General features: G+C 51.1%; 2 protein-coding genes across 2 annotated transcripts in view; one reads left to right on the top strand and one right to left on the bottom strand.

The window, feature by feature from the left end:
* The first annotated feature begins 1,228 nt into the window (after window positions 1-1,228).
* LOC144677548 (uncharacterized) lies at window positions 1,229-4,196 on the top strand. The gene is made up of 3 exons (XM_078537616.1): window positions 1,229-1,334; window positions 1,370-3,000; window positions 3,346-4,196. Exons 2-3 carry the CDS (start codon window positions 2,575-2,577, stop codon window positions 4,078-4,080), a joined length of 1,161 nt encoding a protein of 386 aa, XP_078393742.1. The 5' UTR covers window positions 1,229-1,334; window positions 1,370-2,574; the 3' UTR covers window positions 4,081-4,196.
* Window positions 4,197-4,318: 122 nt separating this feature from the next.
* The window catches only part of LOC144677549 (phosphofurin acidic cluster sorting protein 1-like), a 16,350-nt gene continuing 2,882 nt past the window's right edge, over window positions 4,319-17,786 (bottom strand). Inside the window, exons 3-7 of the mRNA XM_078537617.1 lie at window positions 15,220-15,262; window positions 13,720-13,864; window positions 12,857-13,074; window positions 10,319-10,441; window positions 4,319-5,057 (exon numbers count right to left, since the gene is read on the bottom strand). Coding sequence (XP_078393743.1) covers window positions 4,939-5,057; window positions 10,319-10,441; window positions 12,857-13,074; window positions 13,720-13,864; window positions 15,220-15,262 — 648 coding nt within the window. The 3' untranslated portion in view covers window positions 4,319-4,938. The remainder of the gene's footprint in view (window positions 5,058-10,318; window positions 10,442-12,856; window positions 13,075-13,719; window positions 13,865-15,219; window positions 15,263-17,786) is intronic.

Genomic DNA, 17,786 nt, shown 5'->3' with positions numbered 1-17,786 from the left:
AAATACAGCCAATCACAGAGGCTCCCTCTCACAACACAGCAAATCAGAGCTTTGTTCCCTCATATTCAAGGAGGCAGCTCACCATCACCTTCTCAAAAACAACTAGGGATGGGCAATAAACGCTGGCCCAGCCAGCGAAGCCCACATCCCATGAATGAATAAAAAAATCAATAAATATCAGACAATCGCGTGATGGGCTGGGCTCACTCTCATGATTTCAGCCTATCGTTCCCTACCTGTATAGCCAATCCAAGGGCTACATTTCATTAGGATTCCCCTAAACGGACCAATCCTAGGCCTCTTTCCCCATTGGTACAGCCAATCCCAGGCCTCTTCCCCCATTGGTACAGCCAATCCCAGGCCTACTCCTCCATTAGTACAGCCAACCCCAGGCCTCGTCCCCCATTGGTGCAGCCAATCCCAGGCCTCCTCCCCCATTGGTACAGCCAATCCTGGGGCTCCTCTCCCATTGGATAAATGTGTATATTCAGCACCCCACCAACTGGATTCTCTGTCAGTAACCTGGGTTATCTGGGAATTAATGGGATTGGGGATTGAAACATTGAGTTGGTTCAGTTTGTAGGAGGAGATGTGGAGTCACACAACAAATTTGTTCCATATTAACACAACTTTATTTGGATAAAAAAAAATGATAATACTTTATATATTGAAGCAAAAGACACAGAACGGTGATCCTTAGTGAAGGACCAGGACACTCTCTATCTCTCTCCGAATACTGATAACAGGCCTGCTGTTAATAGCTCAATAGAGAAACAAAGAAAGCACAACAAGTTACTGAGACATTCACAGACTGTTCCCGATGCTCACAGGGGTGATGGAAAGAGATTCAATAGTAACATTCAAAGGGGTAATTTGATAAATACACAAAGAGGAGGAACTTGCAGGAGTATGGGGAAAGGGCAGCTTGCAGTGGAACTAATTGGATAGCTCTTTCAAAGTGCTACTACAGGCATGATGTGCCGAATATCTTCCTCCTTTGCTGACCATTCTATGAATCTGTAACAAACTCCTCCCGGAGTGCTATCTGACAGGTGTAACACAATTCTCTGAACCCCAGAGAGCAATAGCTGGTGTTGCAGCATCTGAGCCTGGATAAAGCCAGTTTAATCTGGCTGCAGCCTACTGAATGCAAATGATCCACCCCCTCCAGATCAACGTGTCCCTTCTTCCTCCCACCACCCCCACCCGACAAAGCTGTCAGCTCTCACTCAGGTAGGATTGCACATGTTCATCCCTCAAGGGACCATGCAACCCGACGGAGGCTGGATGTTCCACTGCAGGGAGCCCTAAATCCAGTGTGTGTGTTTGTGTGTGTGTATGTACATATAAATGTGTGTGAAAGAGAGAGTCTTTGCCGCGCATCCATATGAATGTGAAAGAGAATGTGTGCACTTGCAATAGTGTGAAAGCGTTTGTGCGTGAGTGTGTGTGTGAGAGAGAGAGAGAGATGTGAGAGTGTGCGTTATTTTTTCACAGGATGTGGGCGTCACTGGCTGGGCCAGCGTTTATTGCCCATCCCTAGTTGCCCCTTGAGAAGGTGGTGGTGAGCTGCCTTCTTGAGCCGCTGCAGTCCGTGTGGTATAGGTACACCCACAGTGCTGTTAGGGAGGAAGTTCCAATGTTTTGACCCAGTGACAGTGAAGGAACGGGCGACATAGTTCCCAGTCTGGAAGGTGTGTGGCTTGGAGGAGAACTTCCAGGTGGTGGTGTTCCCATGTCTGCTGCCCTTGCCCTTCTAGATGGTAGCTATTGCGAGTTTGGAAGTGAATGTGTGTTTGCATGCGTGTGCGTGAACATGTGTGTTTGCGTGAATGTGTGTGCGAGTGCGCATGTGCATGTGTATGTACTTACACATACACAAAAACACAGACACACGCTAGGGAGACTGGACAGAGACCAGGAGCAGGAATCCCGATTTGAACTAAGCCTCCCTTCCTAAGGTGAGCTGCAGTTTTTGGAGATGGACATGTTCACCCATCATGTGTGTTCCTGTGGATTTGACTCTGGTTCTGCTTTAGCTGAGCAGCCACAGGTAAAGTCAACACACAAGTTCTATCACCGGCTTGCACATTCAGTCACGTTCCACTATTGGCACCAGCTTTTCTATTTTTTGCGAAGAATCAATGTTTTGAAGAAAGTTTCCAACACTGTGGAACTGCAGCGGGGTGCAGCAGGCTCTGAATTTTATTACCCCTCTTTAACTCAGACACCAGTTACAGCCTTGACTGTGATTGGTTAAATCAGCACAGGACATGATGGCGCCTGGGCCTTGCCTGCTGTGTGCATAGGGCTCAGTACCACGGCAGGAGGAGTATTTAACAGCTCAGTCACTGGTTAAATCAGCAGCGGGCGGGGACGGAGCCTGGGCCTTTCCTGCTGTGTGCGCGCGACTCAGTACCACAGCGGGAGGAGTATTTAACAGCTCGGTCACGCGATGACTCCTCGCTGTATAAGAATTGATCCTGAGGGTGAGTGCGTGACACAGAGCAGCAAGATTCTAACACACATCCACCACCTGACCCTCTCTCTCTGTCCATATTATACATCAGCTTTATGGCACCATATTCAAAAAACAAACAAGGACAAAATTCACTATTTACAACACGTAGCAAAACATCACTCACAGCACATCAGGTACAGCACGGGGTTAGATACAGAGTAAAGCTCCCTCTACACCGTCCCCATCAAACACTCCCAGGACAGGTACAGCACGGGGTTAGATACAGAGTAAAGCTCCCTCTACACCGTCCCCATCAAACACTCCCAGGACAGGTACAGCACGGGGTTAGATACAGAGTAAAGCTCCCTCTACACTGTCCCCATCAAACACTCCCAGGACAGGTACAGCACGGGGTTAGATACAGAGTAAAGCTCCCTCTACACTGTCCTCATCAAACACTCCCAGGACAGGTACAGCACGGGGTTAGATACAGAGTAAAGCTCCCTCTACACTGTCCCCATCAAACACTCCCAGGACAGGTACAGCACGGGGTTAGATACAGAGTAAAGCTCCCTCTACACCGTCCCCATCAAACACTCCCAGGACAGGTACAGCACGGGGTTAGATACAGAGTAAAGCTCCCTCTACACTGTCCCCATCAAACACTCCCAGGACAGGTACAGCACGGGGTTAGATACAGAGTAAAGCACCCTCTACACTGTCCCCATCAAACACTCCCAGGACAGGTACAGCACGGGGTTAGATACAGAGTAAAGCTCCCTCTACACTGTCCCCATCAAACACTCCCAGGACAGGTACAGCACGGGGTTAGTTACAGAGTAAAGCTCCCTCTACACTGTCCCCATCAAACACTCCCAGGACAGGTACAGCACGGGGTTAGATACAGAGTAAAGCTCCCTCTACACTGTCCCCATCAAACACTCCCAGGACAGGTACAGCACGGGGTTAGATACAGAGTAAAGCTCCCTCTACAGTGTCCCCATCAAACACTCCCAGGACAGGTACAGCACGGGGTTAGATACAGAGTAAAGCTCCCTCTACACTGTCCCCATCAAACACTCCCAGGACAGGTACAGCACAGGGTTAGTTACAGAGTAAAGCTCCCTCTACACTGTCCCCATCAAACACTCCCAGGACAGGTACAGTACGGGGTTAGATACAGAGTAAAGCTCTCTCTACACTGTCCCCATCAAACACTCCCAGGACAGGTACAGTACGGGGTTAGATACAGAGTAAAGCTCCCTCTACACTGTCCCCATCAAACACTCCCAGGACAGGTACAGTACGGGGTTAGATACAGAGTAAAGCTCTCTCTACACCGTCCCCATCAAACACTCCCAGGACAGGTACAGCACGGGGTTAGATACAGAGTAAAGCTCCCTCTACACTGTCCCCATCAAACACTCCCAGGACAGGTACAGCACGGGGTTAGATACAGAGTAAAGCTCCCTCTACACTGTCCCCTTCAAACACTCCCAGGGCAGGTACAGCACGGGGTTAGATACAGAGTAAAGCTCCCTCTACACTGTCCCCATCAAACACTCCCAGGACAGGTACAGCACGGGGTTAGATACAGAGTAAAGCTCTCTCACTGTTAAATTTGAGTGGTTTTATAGAGTGTTGAATGGAGAGCCTCTCATGACCATTGGCCATCGTCTGACGCCTGCACTGGGTGACTCAGAATCTAAAAACCATTCCTGACATCCGTCATATGGAAAGATTCCTGCCTGTACCTTCATATCATCACATGGACGCAGACAGAAAGAATGACAGAAAGTGAAAAATGGGGAGGGGAGTAATCAGAAAAAAGGGTATCACAGACATTGGGAAATCACAGATGGGGGGAAGTCACAGGCAGTGGGGCCAGAGAGAGGGCATCACAGATATTTGGGGATCCCACAGAGGGGGTTACTGATATTTGGGGATCACGTTCACAGAGAGGGCGTCACAGATATTTGGGAATCAAACAGAGGGGGTCACAGATATTTGGGAATCAAACAGAGGGGGTCACAGATATTTGGGGATCAAACAGAGGGGGTCACAGATATTTGGGAATCAAACAGAGGGGGTCACAGATATTTGGGAATCAAACAGAGGGGGTCACAGATATTTGGGGATCAAACAGAGGGGGTCACAGATATTTGGGAATCAAACAGAGGGGGTCACAGATATTTGGGAATCAAACAGAGGGGGTCACAGATATTTGGGAATCAAACAGAGGGGGTCACAGATATTTGGGGATCACGGACATTAATGGGGGGGTAATTACAGACATGGGGTCACAGACGAGTATAAAAGCTGTTCTCTACATAGCTCGCCAGTTACAATGTTCCTCTAAGAATCGGCAGTTTCGAATCTCGAACATCCCCGTGATATATTCCAGTCAGCGTGGGTCTGAGAGATTGGAGACTGGAGTTTGCCCTGACTGTCTGTGTGGCCTCTGTCCCTGTGCTGGGCTAACACAAGGGCTTACTGTACGAGAAGAGTCCAATCGGGAAATGCTTGACATGTGTAGGCCACTGAGCTGCTAGCTGAAAAAACTTCACATCGTTCCAATCAAGTCCATCGATGGAAACTACAAAACACAAAATATCATCGATCACTGTTTCATCTCCTCACCCTCAACCCCATCCCTTCATCACACACAAGCATCTATCAGACACTAAGACACATTCAGGGCAGTTAACCAAAAACTAATTCAAAGAGGTCGGTTTGAAGGAGTGCCCTGAAGTGGGTGGGGAGGGTGGTGGTGGACAGGGAGTCTCAGGGAGGGAAATCCTCCCTGCAGCTGAAGGCACGGATGCCAATACTGGAGCGATTGATTGGAAAAGCACAAGAAGCCGGAATTAGAGGAGTGCAGGTATCTCGGTGGGTTGTAGGGGCTGGAGGAGGTTACAGAGATAGGGTTGTAGGGGCTGGAGGAGGTTACAGAGATAGGGTTGTAGGGGCTGGAGGTGGTTACAGAGATAGGGAGGGTTGTAGGGGCTGGAGGAGGTTACAGAGATAGGGTTGTAGGGGCTGGAGGAGGTTACAGAGATAGGGTTGTAGGGGCTGGAGGAGGTTACAGAGATAGGGTTGTAGGGGCTGGAGGAGGTTACAGAGATAGGGAGGGATGTAGGGGCTGGAGGAGGTTACAGAGATAGGGAGGGTTGTAGGGGCTGGAGGAGGTTATAGAGATAGGGAGGGTTGTAGGGGCTGGAGTAGGTTACAGAGATAGGGAGGGTTGTAGGGACTGGAGGAGGTTACAGAGATAGGGAGGGTTGTAGGGGCTGGAGGAGGTTACAGAGATAGGGTTGTAGGGGCTGGAGGAAGTAACAGAGATAGGGAGGTTGTAGGGGCTGGAGGAGGTTACAGAGATAGGGAGGGTTGTAGGGGCTGGAGGAGGTTACAGAGATAGGGTTGTAGGGGCTGGAAGAGGTTACAGAGATAGGGTTGTAGGGGCTGGAGGAAGTAACAGAGATAGGGAGGTTGTAGGGGCTGGAGGAGGTTACAGAGATAGGGTGGGATGTAGGGGCTGGAGGAGGTTACAGAGATAGGGAGGGTTGTAGGGGCTGGAGGACGTTACAGAGATAGGGAGGGTTGTAGGGGCTGGAGGACGTTACAGAGATAAGGAGGGTTGTAGGGGCTGGAGGCGGTTACAGAGATAGGGAGTGTTGTAGGGGCTGGAGGAGGTTACAGAGATAGGGTTGTAGGGGCTGGAGGAGGTTACAGAGATAGGGTTGTAGGGGCTGGAGGAGGTTACAGAGATCTCGGGGGGTTGCAGGGGCTGGAGGAGGTTACAGAGATAGGGAGGGATGTAGGGGCTGGAGGAGGTTACAGAGATAGGGAGGGTTGTAGGGGCTGGAGGAGGTTACAGAGATAGGGAGGGTTGTAGGGACTGGAGGAGGTTACAGAGATAGGGAGGGTTGTAGGGGCTGGAGGAGGTTACAGAGATAGGGTTGTAGGGGCTGGAGGAGGTTACAGAGATAGGGAGGGATGTAAGGGCTGGAGGAGGTTACAGAGATAGGGAGGGTTGTAGAGGCTGGAGGAGGTTATAGAGATAGGGAGGGTTGTAGGGGCTGGAGGAGGTTACAGAGATAGGGAGGGTTGTAGGGACTGGAGGAGGTTACAGAGATAGGGAGGGTTGTAGGGGCTGGAGGAGGTTACAGAGATAGGGTTGTAGGGGCTGGAGGAGGTTACAGAGATCTCGGGGGGTTGCAGGGGCTGGAGGAGGTTACAGAGATAGGGAGGGATGTAGGGGCTGGAGGAGGTTACAGAGATAGGGAGGGTTGTAGGGGCTGGAGGAGGTTATAGAGATAGGGAGGGTTGTAGGGGCTGGAGGAAGTAACAGAGATAGGGAGGTTGTAGGGGCTGGAGGAGGTTACAGAGATAGGGAGGTTTGTAGGGGCTGGAGGAGGTTACAGAGATAGGGTTGTAGGGGCTGGAGGAGGTTACAGAGATAGGGTTGTAGGGGCTGGAGGAAGTAACAGAGATAGGGAGGTTGTAGGGGCTGGAGCAGGCAGTTGCAGTCCTTAACATTGATTCTGGACCCCATGAAGTCTCATGGCACCAAGTCAAACACAGACAAGGAAACCTCCTGCTGATTACCACATACCGCCCTTCCTCAGCTGATGAATCAGTGCTCCTCCATGTTGAACACCACTTGGAAGAACCACTGAGGGTGGCAAGGGTGCAGAATGTGCTCTAGGTGGGGGATTTCAAAGTCCATCACCAAGAGTCGCTCGGTAGCACCACTACTGACCGAGCTGGCCGAGTCCTAAAGGACATAGCTGCTAGACTGGGTCTGCAGCAGATGGTGAGGGAATCAACAAGAGGGAAAAACATACTTGACCTCATCCTCAGCAACCTGCCTGTCACAGATGCATCTGTCCATGACAGTATCGGTAGGAGTGACCACCACACAGTCGTTGTGGAGACGAAGTCCCACCTTCACATTGAGGATACCCTCCATCGTGTTGTGTGACTCTACCACCGTGCTAAATGGGATAGATTTCAAACAGATCTCGCAACTCAAGACTGGGCATCCATGAGGTGCTGTGGGCCATCAGCAGCAGCAGAATTGTACTCGAACACAATCTGTAACCTCATGGCCTGGCATATCCCCCACTCTACCATTACCATCAAGCCAGGGGATCAACCCTGGTTCAATGAAGAGTGCAGGAGGGCATGCCAGGAGCAGCACCAGGCACACCTAAAAATGAGATCAACCTAGTGAAGCTACAACACAGGACTACTTGCGTGTCAAACAGCATAAGTAGCAAGTGATAGACAGAGCTAAGTGATTCCACAACCAACGTATCAGATCTAAGCTCTGCAGTCCTGCCACATCCAGTCATGAATGGTGGTGGACAATTAAACAACTCACTGGAGGAGGAGGATCCACAAATATCCCCATCCTCAATGATGGGGGAGCCCAGCACATTAGTGCAAAAGATAAGGCTGAAGCATTTGCTACAATCTTCAGCCAGAAGTGCCGAGTGGATGATCCATCTCGGCCTCCTCCGGAGGTCCCCAGCATCACAGATGCCAGTCTTCAGCCAATTCGATTCACTCCACGTGATATCAAGAAACAGCTGAAGGCACTGGATACTGCAAAGGCTATGGGCCCTGACAATATTCTGGCAATAGTACTGAAGACTTGTGCTCCAGAACTTGCCGCGCCCCTAGCCAAGCTGTTCCAGTACAGCTACAACACTGGCATCTACCCGGCTATGTGGAAAATTGCCCAGGTATGTCCTGTACACAAAAAGCAGGACAAATCCAACCCGGCCAATTACTGCCCCATCAGTCTGTTCTCAATTATCAGTAAAGTAATGGAAGGGGTCATCAACAGTACTATCAAGCGGCACTTGCTCAGCAATAATCTGCTCACTGACTCTCAGTTTGGGTTCCGCCAGAGCCACTCAGCTCCTGACCCCGTTACAGCCTTGGTTCAAACATGGACAAAAGAGCGGAACTCCAGAGTTGAATGAGAGTGAGTGCCCTTGACATCAAGGCAGCATTTGACCGAGTGTGGCATCAAGGAGCCCAAGCAAAACTGGAGTCAATGGGAATCAGGGGGAAAACTCTCCGCTGGTTGGAGTCATACCTAGCACAAAGGAAGATGGTTGTGGTTGTTGGAGGTCAGTCATCTCAGCTCCAGGACATCACTGCAGGAGTTCCTCAGGGTAGTGTCCTCGGCCCAACCATCTTCAGCCGCTTCATCAATGACCTTCCTTCCATCATAAGGTCAGAAGTGGGGATGTTCGCTGATGATTGCACAATGTTCAGCACCATTCACGACTCCTCAGATACTGAAGCAGTCCATATCCAAATGCAGCAGGACCTGGACAATATCCAGGCTTGGGCTGACAAGTGGCAAGTAGCATTAAGTGTTAGGCAATGACCATCTCCAACAAGAGAGAATCTAAGCATCGCCCCTTGACATTCAATGGCATTACCATCGCTGAATCCCCTACTATCAACATCCTGGGGGTTACCATTGACCAGAAACTGAACTGGACTAGCCATATAAATACTGTGGCTACAAGAGCAGGTCAGAGGCTGGGAATCCTACAGTGAGTATCTCACCTCCTGACACCCCAAAGCCTGTCCACCATCTACAAGGCACAAGTCAGGAGTGTGATGGAATACTCCCCACTAGCCTGGATGAGTGCAGCTCCCACAACACTCAAGAAGCTCGACGCCGTCCAGGACAAAGCAGCCCCGCTTGATTGGCACCACATCCACAAACATTCATTCCCTCCACCACCGACGCACAGTAGCAGCAGTGTGTACCATCTACAAGATACACTGCAGGAATTCACCAAGGCTCCTTCGACAGCACCTTCCAAACCCACGACCTCTACCATCTAGAAGGAAGGACAAGGGCAGCAGATAGATGGGAACACCACCATCCTGACTTGGAAATATATCACCATTCCTTCACTCTCACTGGGTCAAAACCCTGGAACTCCCTCCCTAATAGCACTATGAGTGTACCTACACCAAATGGACTGGAGCAGTTCAACAAGGCAGCTCACCACCACCTCAAGGGCAATTAGGGATGGGCAATAAATGCTGGCCTAGCCAGCGACAGCCACATCCTATGAAAATTTTTTTAAAAAAGCAGGATACAGAGAGAGGGAGGGCTGGAGGAGGTTACAGGGATAGGGAGGGGTGTAGGGACTGGAGGAGGTTGCAGAGATAGGGAGGGTTGTAGGGGCTGGAGGAGGATACAGAGATAGGGAGGGTTGTAGGGGCTGGAGGAGGTTACAGGGATAGGGAGGGGTGTAGGGGCTGGAGGAGGATACAGAGATAGGGAGGGTTGTAGGGGCTGGAGGAGGTTACAGATATAGGGAGGGTTGTAGGGGCTGGAGGAGGTTACAGAGATAGGGAGGGTTGTAGGGGCTGGAGGAGGTTACAGAGATCAAGAGGAATTAGAAAATGAGGATTTTAAAATTGAGGTGTTGCCCAACTGGGCACAGACGTAGGTTGGTGAGCACAATGGGGATGATGGGTAAATGATTTTGTGTGTGTTAGGATGCAGGGTAGCAGAGTTTAGAATGAGATGAAGAGGGGTGAATTTGAAAGAGTGGTCTCCAAACATTGGAATAGTTGTGTCTGTCGGTGATAAAGAGTTGGATAGGGCAATCAATCTCAGAGGAACGCTGGTATGAGGAGGGGAGAATCACACTGGGACAAGAGGAGCTGATCACCCATGAATAACACTCTGAGCTTCTCAAAGCCAAGCCTATTGCCATCCTGCCCAATTCAATCACCTTCCTCCTGGAATGATCAAACCTTATTAATGAGAGGGTCAGCGGGAACTAGCTGACCTCTGACCCCACAGCTGACCTTTTAACATGCTCTGATGCTGTTGTTTTGCTGAGCAGATTAATCGGCTGATCCCTTCAATGACCTGACTCTTTGAATCCAACTCCTTTTCCTTTGGCCTCTTGCTTAAGAATAATGTCGGCACTAAAAACAGAATAAAATTCAACAATTCATCCTCAGAGCACCCAACACATTCCCCCATCGCCAAAATCCCCATTGATCCCCATCACCAACACATTCCCCCATTGCCAGAATCCCCATTGATCCCCATCACCAACACATTCCCCCATTGCCAGAATCCCCATTGATCCCCATCACCAACACATTCCCCCATTGCCAGAATCCCCATTGATTCCCATCACCAACACATTCCCCCATCGCCAGAATCCTCATTGATTCCCATCACCAACACATTCCCCCATCGCCAAAATCCCCATTACCAACACATTCCCTCATCGCCAAAATCCCCATTGATCCCCATCACCAACACATTCCCCCATCACCAGGAACCCCATTGATTCCCATCACCAACACATTCCCCCATCGCCAGAATCCCCATTGATCCCCATCACCAACACATTCCCCCATCGCCAGAATCCCCATCACCAACACATTCCCCCATCGCCAGAATCCCCATTGATCCCCATCACCAACACATTCCCCCATCACCAGGATCCCCATTGATCCCCATCAACAACACATTCTCCCATCACCAGAATCCCCATTGATCCCCATCAACAACACATTGCCCCATCGCCAGAATCCCCATTGATCCCCGTCACCAACACATTGCCCCATCGCCAGAATCCCCATTGATCCCCATCACCAAAATCCCCATTGATCCCCATCAGCAACACATTCCCCCATCGCCAAAATCCCCATTGATCCCCATCACCAACACATTCTCCCATTGCCAGGATCCCCATCACCAACACAATCCCCCATCGCCAAAATCCCCATTGATCCCCATCACCAACACATTCCCCCATCGCCAGGATCCCCATCACCAACACATTCCCTCATTGCCAAAATCCCCATTGATCCCCATCACCAATACATTCTCCCATCGCCAAAATCCCCATTGATCCCCATCACCAACACATTCCCCCATCGCCAAAATCCCCATTGATCCCCATCACCAACACATTCCCCCATCGCCAAAATCTCCATTGATCCCCACCACCAACACATTCCCCCATTGCCAGGATCCCCATCACCAACACATTATCCCATCGCCAAAATCCCCATTGATCCCCATCACCAACACATTCCCCTATTGCCAGGATCCCCATCACCAACACATTCTCCCATCGCCAAAATCCCCATTGATCCCCATCACCAACACATTCCCCCATCGCCAAAATCCCCATCACCAACACATTGTCCCATCGCCAAAATCCCCATATACCCCTCCCAATCGCCATCCATGCCCGAATCCCCATCCTTCCCCCGAATCCCCATCCATCCCCTCGAATCCCCATCCACCCCTCGAATCCCCATCCACCCCCTCGAATCCCCATCCACCCCCTCGAATCCCCATCCACCCCCTCGAATCCCCATCCACCCCCTCGAATCCCCATCCACCCCCTCGAATCCCCATCCACCCCCTCGAATCCCCATCCACCCCCTCGAATCCCCATCCACCCCCTCGAATCCCCATCCATCCCCCAAATCCCCATCCACCCCCCCGAATCCCCATCCACCCCCTCGAATCCCCATCCACCCCCTCGAATCCCCATCCATCCCCCCGAATCCCCATCCACTCCCTCAAATCCCCATCCACCCCCTCGAATCCCCATCCATCCCCTCGAATCCCCATCCATCCCCCAAATCCCCATCCACCCCCTCGAATCCCCATCCATCCCCCTCGAATCCCCATCCACCCCCCGAATCCCCATCCATCCCCCAAATCCCCATCCACCCCCTCGAATCCCCATCCACCCCCCGAATCCCCATCCACCCCCTCGAATCCCCATCCATCCCCCAAATCCCCATCCATCCCCTTGAATCCCCATCCATCCCCCTCGAATCCCCATCCATCCCCCTCGAATCCCCATCCATCCCCCTCGAATCCCCATCCATTCCCCAAATCCCCATCCACCCCCTGAATCCCCACCAATGACATTTCCACAATGGGTAGACTCACTGATCCAGGTGCAGGTATAGCTCCTGTTGGTCCCAGCGTCCTCCGCCCTCACTCTTCTCTCTCCCTCACTCTCCCTGCCCTCACTCTCTCCTCCCTTGCTCTCTTCCCCACTGTCCCCTCCCTCACCCTCTTCCCTCCCCCACTGCCCCCCAACTCTCTCCCTCCCCCACTGCCCCTCTCACTCTCTCCCTTCACCCTCCCCCGCACTCTCTCCCTCCCCCACTCTCTCCCGCCCCCACTGCCCCTCTCACTCTCTCCCGCCCCCAGTTCCCCCACTCTCTCCCGCCCCCACTGCCCCTCTCACTCTCTCCCTTCACCCTCCCCCGCACTCTCTCCCTCTCCCCCTTTTTTGCCTCTCTTCTTCCTCCGCACTCTTTCTCCCCACTGCAACCTCTCGATGGCCTTGTGCTCACCTTTCTTGTTCTTTTCTTTGGTGACCACAGTCATGGACATGGTGATGGAGGGTGCGAGTTCACCGCCATTGGGGAGTCGGCTGACCTGTACAGAGCGGAATGCGCTCTTCAACGTGTTCTTCACGTTAACATCGCGCTTCTCCCCTTCCTTCCTCTTCTCAGATGAGTGAGAGAGCCAGTAATCCACCTGTAGGCCCATCGCCTCACCCCCGCTCGGACTGTAACAACACCAACACTGTCACAGAGCAGCACCAAACCCATCAATACCTGCCCAGTCCCTCCCTCCCTCCCAGGGCCCTGTAATGGACTGTAATAATACCAACACTGTCAGAACAGCACCGAGCCCATCAATACCTGCCCAGTCCATCCCTCCCAGGGCCCTGTAACGGACTGTAATAATACCAACACTGTCAGAACAGCACCGAGCCCATCAATACCTGCCCGGTCCATCCCTCCCAGAGCCCTGTAACAGACTTTAATAATACCAACACTGTCAGAACAGCACCGAGCCCATCAATACCTGCCCAGTCCATCCCTCCCAGAGCCCTGTAACAGACTTTAATAATACCAACACTGTCAGAACAGCACCGAGCCCATCAATACCTGCCCAGTCCCTCCCTCCCAGAGCCCTGTAATGGACTGTAATAATACCAACACTGTCAGAACAGCACCGAGCCCATCAATACCTGCCCAGTCCCTCCCTCCCAGGGCCCTGTAATGGACTGTAATAATACCAACACTGTCAGAACAGCACCGAACCCCATCAATACCCATGTAGGCCCAGTCCCTCCCTCGGCCTTGTATCTTTCTCCCCTCTCCCCTGGGGCCCTGTTCCCCATGCCCGCTGGCTCAGCCTCACTCACCTTATTGTGGACAGACTCCCACTCATAGATGGCGAGGACGGAGGTGTGAACGAAGCCTCTTTTACCAGTGCTGAGCTCGAGCCGTGTGGAGGGGATGTCGAGGGAGGGCAGGCTGTAACTGTCACTGTGTCCTCCAGCTCTCCCACTGAAAACCAGGTACACAAACAGAACTGAGCAATCCCCCAGCATTCAGGGTTACAGTACCCACCCTACCCTGCCCCAGGGGCTTGGTTACTGTGCTACCCGCCCACCAGCTTCTTCCCCCTCCAGCCCCACGGACAGTTGCTCCCCAAAGCTCCACGCAGGGCTTATTTCTGCTTCCCCCCACGCTCTGGTCACTCACCACACCCACACACCCACCCACACACACCCACCCACCCACACCCACCCACACACACCCACACCCACCCACACACACCCACCCACCCACACACACCCACCCACACCCATACCCACCCACCCACACACACCCACCCACACACCCCCACACCCACACACCCAGCCACACACACCCACACCCATACCCACACACACACACACACACCCACCCACACACCCACACACCCACCCACACACACACCCACACACACACCCACACACACACACACCCACCCACACACACCCATACCCACCCACACACACATACACACACACCCACACATACACACACACACCCATACCCACCCACCCACACACACCCACACCCACCCACCCCCACACCCACCCACCCACACACACCCACACCCACCCACCCACCCACACACACCCACACCCACCCACCCACACACACCCACACCCACCCACACACACCCACCCACACCCATACCCACCCACCCACACACACCCACACACACACCCCCACACACACACCCCCACACCCACCCACCCACACACCCACACCCACACACACACCCATACCCACACACACCCACACCCCCACACACACACACACACCCACACCCACACACCCACACCCCCACCCCCACACACCCCCACCCCCACCCACACCCACCCACACACCCACACCCACCCACACCCACACACCCACCCACACCCACACACACACCCACACCCCCACACACACCCACCCACCCACACCCACACCCACACACCCACACACCCACCCACACCCACACACACACACCCACACCCTCACACACACCCACACCCCCACACACACCCACACCCACCCCCCCCCACACACACACACCCACACACACACACACACACACAACACAGTTATTCTCTGATCTCCCCAACATGGTTAATCAGCTCATACTCAGACTGATTTGCCGATGGATAAGCCATTTGAAACACAGCCTTAAGTGACAGCAGCTCCCTGTCTGAGACGCCAGTTATCTAACACTGTGTGTACCTACGCAGAGAGACCAGCAGGGGACAGACGGTGAGAAATATTTTGAGATAAGGTTAGAGACGAGCAGAAGCAGAGAGACTCAGCAAGCAGAGAGAGTCCCCTATGTACAGTCAGAGACAACTTACCTGCAGCGGAGGGACATGGTTCAATAATTCCAACCTTCACCACCTGGAGGAAAAGAAATCACATTTCACAATCAGATATTTCCACAATCCATTATAGTAAGATGGGGCAGCAGAAGTAGGCCATTCGGCCCATCGAGTCTGCTCTGCCATTCAATGAGATCATGGCTGATCTGATAATCCTCAACTCCACTTTCCTGCCTTTACCCCATAACCCTTGATTCCCTTACTGACTAAAAATCTGTCTATCTCAGCCTTGAATATACTTAATGACCCAGCCTCTACAGTCCTCTGCGGTAAAGAATTCCACAGATTGACTACCCTCTGAGAGAAGAAATCCCTCCTCATCTCTGTTTTAAATGGGCGACCCCTTACTTTGAGATTATGCCCTCTGGTCCTAGACTCTCCCACAAGGGGAAACAACCTCTCAGCATCTACCCTGTCAAGCCCCCTAAGAATCTTATATGTTTCAATAAGGTCGCCTCTCATTCTTCTAAACTCCAATGAGTACAGACCCAACCTACTCAGCCTCTCCTCACAAGAAAATCCCCCCATCCCCGGGATTAACCTAGTGAACCTTCTCTGGACTGCCTCCAATGCCAGTATATCTTTCCCTAGATAAGGGGACCAGAACTGTTCACAGTATTCTAGGTGTGGTCTAACTAGTGCCTTGTATAGTTTTAGCAAGACTTCCCTATTTTTATACTCCATTCTCTTTGAAATAAAGGCCAACATTCCATTTGCCTTCCCTATTACCTGCTGAACTTGTATGTTAGCTTTTTGGGATTCATGCATGAGGACCCCCAAATCCCTCTGTGCTGCAGCTTTCTGCAGTCTTTCTCCATTTAAATAATATTCATCTCCTCTATTCTTCCTGCCAAAGTGCATAGCCTCACATTTTCCCACATTATATTCCATCTGCCAAGTTTTAGCCCACTCACATAGCCTGTCTATATCCCTCTGTAGACTCCTTGTGTCATCCTCACCACTTGCCTTCCCACCTATTTTTGTGTCACCCGCAAACTTGGTGATAGTACATTCACTTCCCTCATCCAAGTCATTATTATATATTGTAAATAATTGAGGCCCCAGCACTGATCCCTGTAGCACTCCACTGGTTACAGGTTGCCATCCTGAAAATGCCCCCCTTATCCCGACTCTCTGTCTTCTATTAGTTGGCCAATCCACTATTCATGCTAATATATAACCCCCAACACCATGGGCTCTTATCTTATTAAGTAGCCTTATGTGCGGTACCTTATCAAACGCCTTTGGGAAATCCAAATGTATTACACATGCTGGTTCCCCTTTATCTATCCTGCTTGTTACCTCCTCAAAGAATTCTAATAAATTTGTCAGGCATGATTTCCCCTTCATGAAGCCTTGCTGACTCTGTTTGATTAGATTATGTAGTTCTAAATGCTCTGCTATTACATCCTTTATAATAGACTCTAACATTTTCCCAGTGACAGATGTTAAGCTAACTGGCCTATAGTTACCTGTTTTTTGTCTCCCTCCCTTTTTGAATAAGGGTGTTACATTGGCAGTTTTCCAATCCTCCGGGACTTTTCCAGAATCTAAGGACTGTTGGAAGATTACTACCAGTGCATCCACTATCTCTGTAGTTACTTCCTTTAATATCCTAGGGTGGAACCCATCAGGTCCAGGGGACTTATCAGCCTTTAGCCCCATTAGTTTCCCTAGTACTTTTTCTCTAGTGATAGTTGTGGTTATTTCCTCTCCCTCTTTTGCCCCTTGATTGTTTAGTATTTTTGGAATGCTATTAGTGTCTTCTACCGTGAAAACTGAAGCAAAGTATTTATTCAACTCCTCTGCCATTTCCTGGTTCCCCATTCTTATTTCCCCAGCCTCATTCTCTAAGGGGCCTATGTTCATTTTGGTCCCTCTCTTCCTTTTTATATATTTAAAGATGCTCTATTATCCGTTTCTATAATACTTGCTAGTTTACCCTCAAAGTTTATTTTCTCCCTCTCTATTATTTTTTGGTCATCTTTTGTTGGTTTTTTAAAACTTTCCCAATCCTCAGGCTCACTACTAATCTTTGCGACATTGTATGTTTTTTCTTTCAATTTGATACTATCCTTAACTTCCTTGGTTAACCATGGTTGGTTTATCCCCTTCCTAGAATCCTTCTTCCTCACTGGGATATATCTTTGTTGTGAGTCATGAACTATTTTCTTAAACATCTGCCATTTTTCCAATCAATTTAGAATCTGTAAATACAGATAAAGACCCTGTCCTGTGTCTGTGTGCCTGTGTGTGTGTGAGAGAGAGAGAGCGAGTGAGAGCGAGAGAGTGAGAGTGAGAGTGAGAGCGAGAGAGAGAGCGAGAGAGAGAGCGAGAGAGAGAGCGAGAGAGAGAGCGAGAGAGAGAGCGAGAGAGAGAGAGTGAGAGAGAGAGAGCGAGAGAGAGAGCGAGAGAGAGAGCGAGAGAGAGAGCGAGAGAGAGAGAGTGAGAGAGCAAGAGAGAGTGAGAGAGCGAGAGAGAGTGAGGGCGAGAGAGTGAGTGAGAGAGAGCATGAAAAAGAGCGAGAGTGAGTGAGAGAGAGT

The sequence above is a fragment of the Cetorhinus maximus genome, unplaced genomic scaffold, assembly GCF_964194155.1.
Source record: "Cetorhinus maximus unplaced genomic scaffold, sCetMax3.hap1.1 HAP1_SCAFFOLD_2671, whole genome shotgun sequence".
Classification (NCBI taxonomy): Eukaryota; Metazoa; Chordata; class Chondrichthyes; order Lamniformes; family Cetorhinidae; genus Cetorhinus; species Cetorhinus maximus.
Note: the sequence above shows the minus strand (reverse complement) of the source record. Positions and strands in the feature narration are given on the sequence as shown.

Coding starts and splice junctions, on each gene's coding strand:
- LOC144677548 (XM_078537616.1), top strand. CDS start 2,575: ATGGCACCATATTCAAAAAACAAACAAGGACAAAATTCACTATTTACA. Junction 3,001..3,345: donor ATCAAACACTCCCAGGACAG/GTACAGCACGGG, acceptor CTCCCAGGACAG/GTACAGCACGGGGTTAGATA.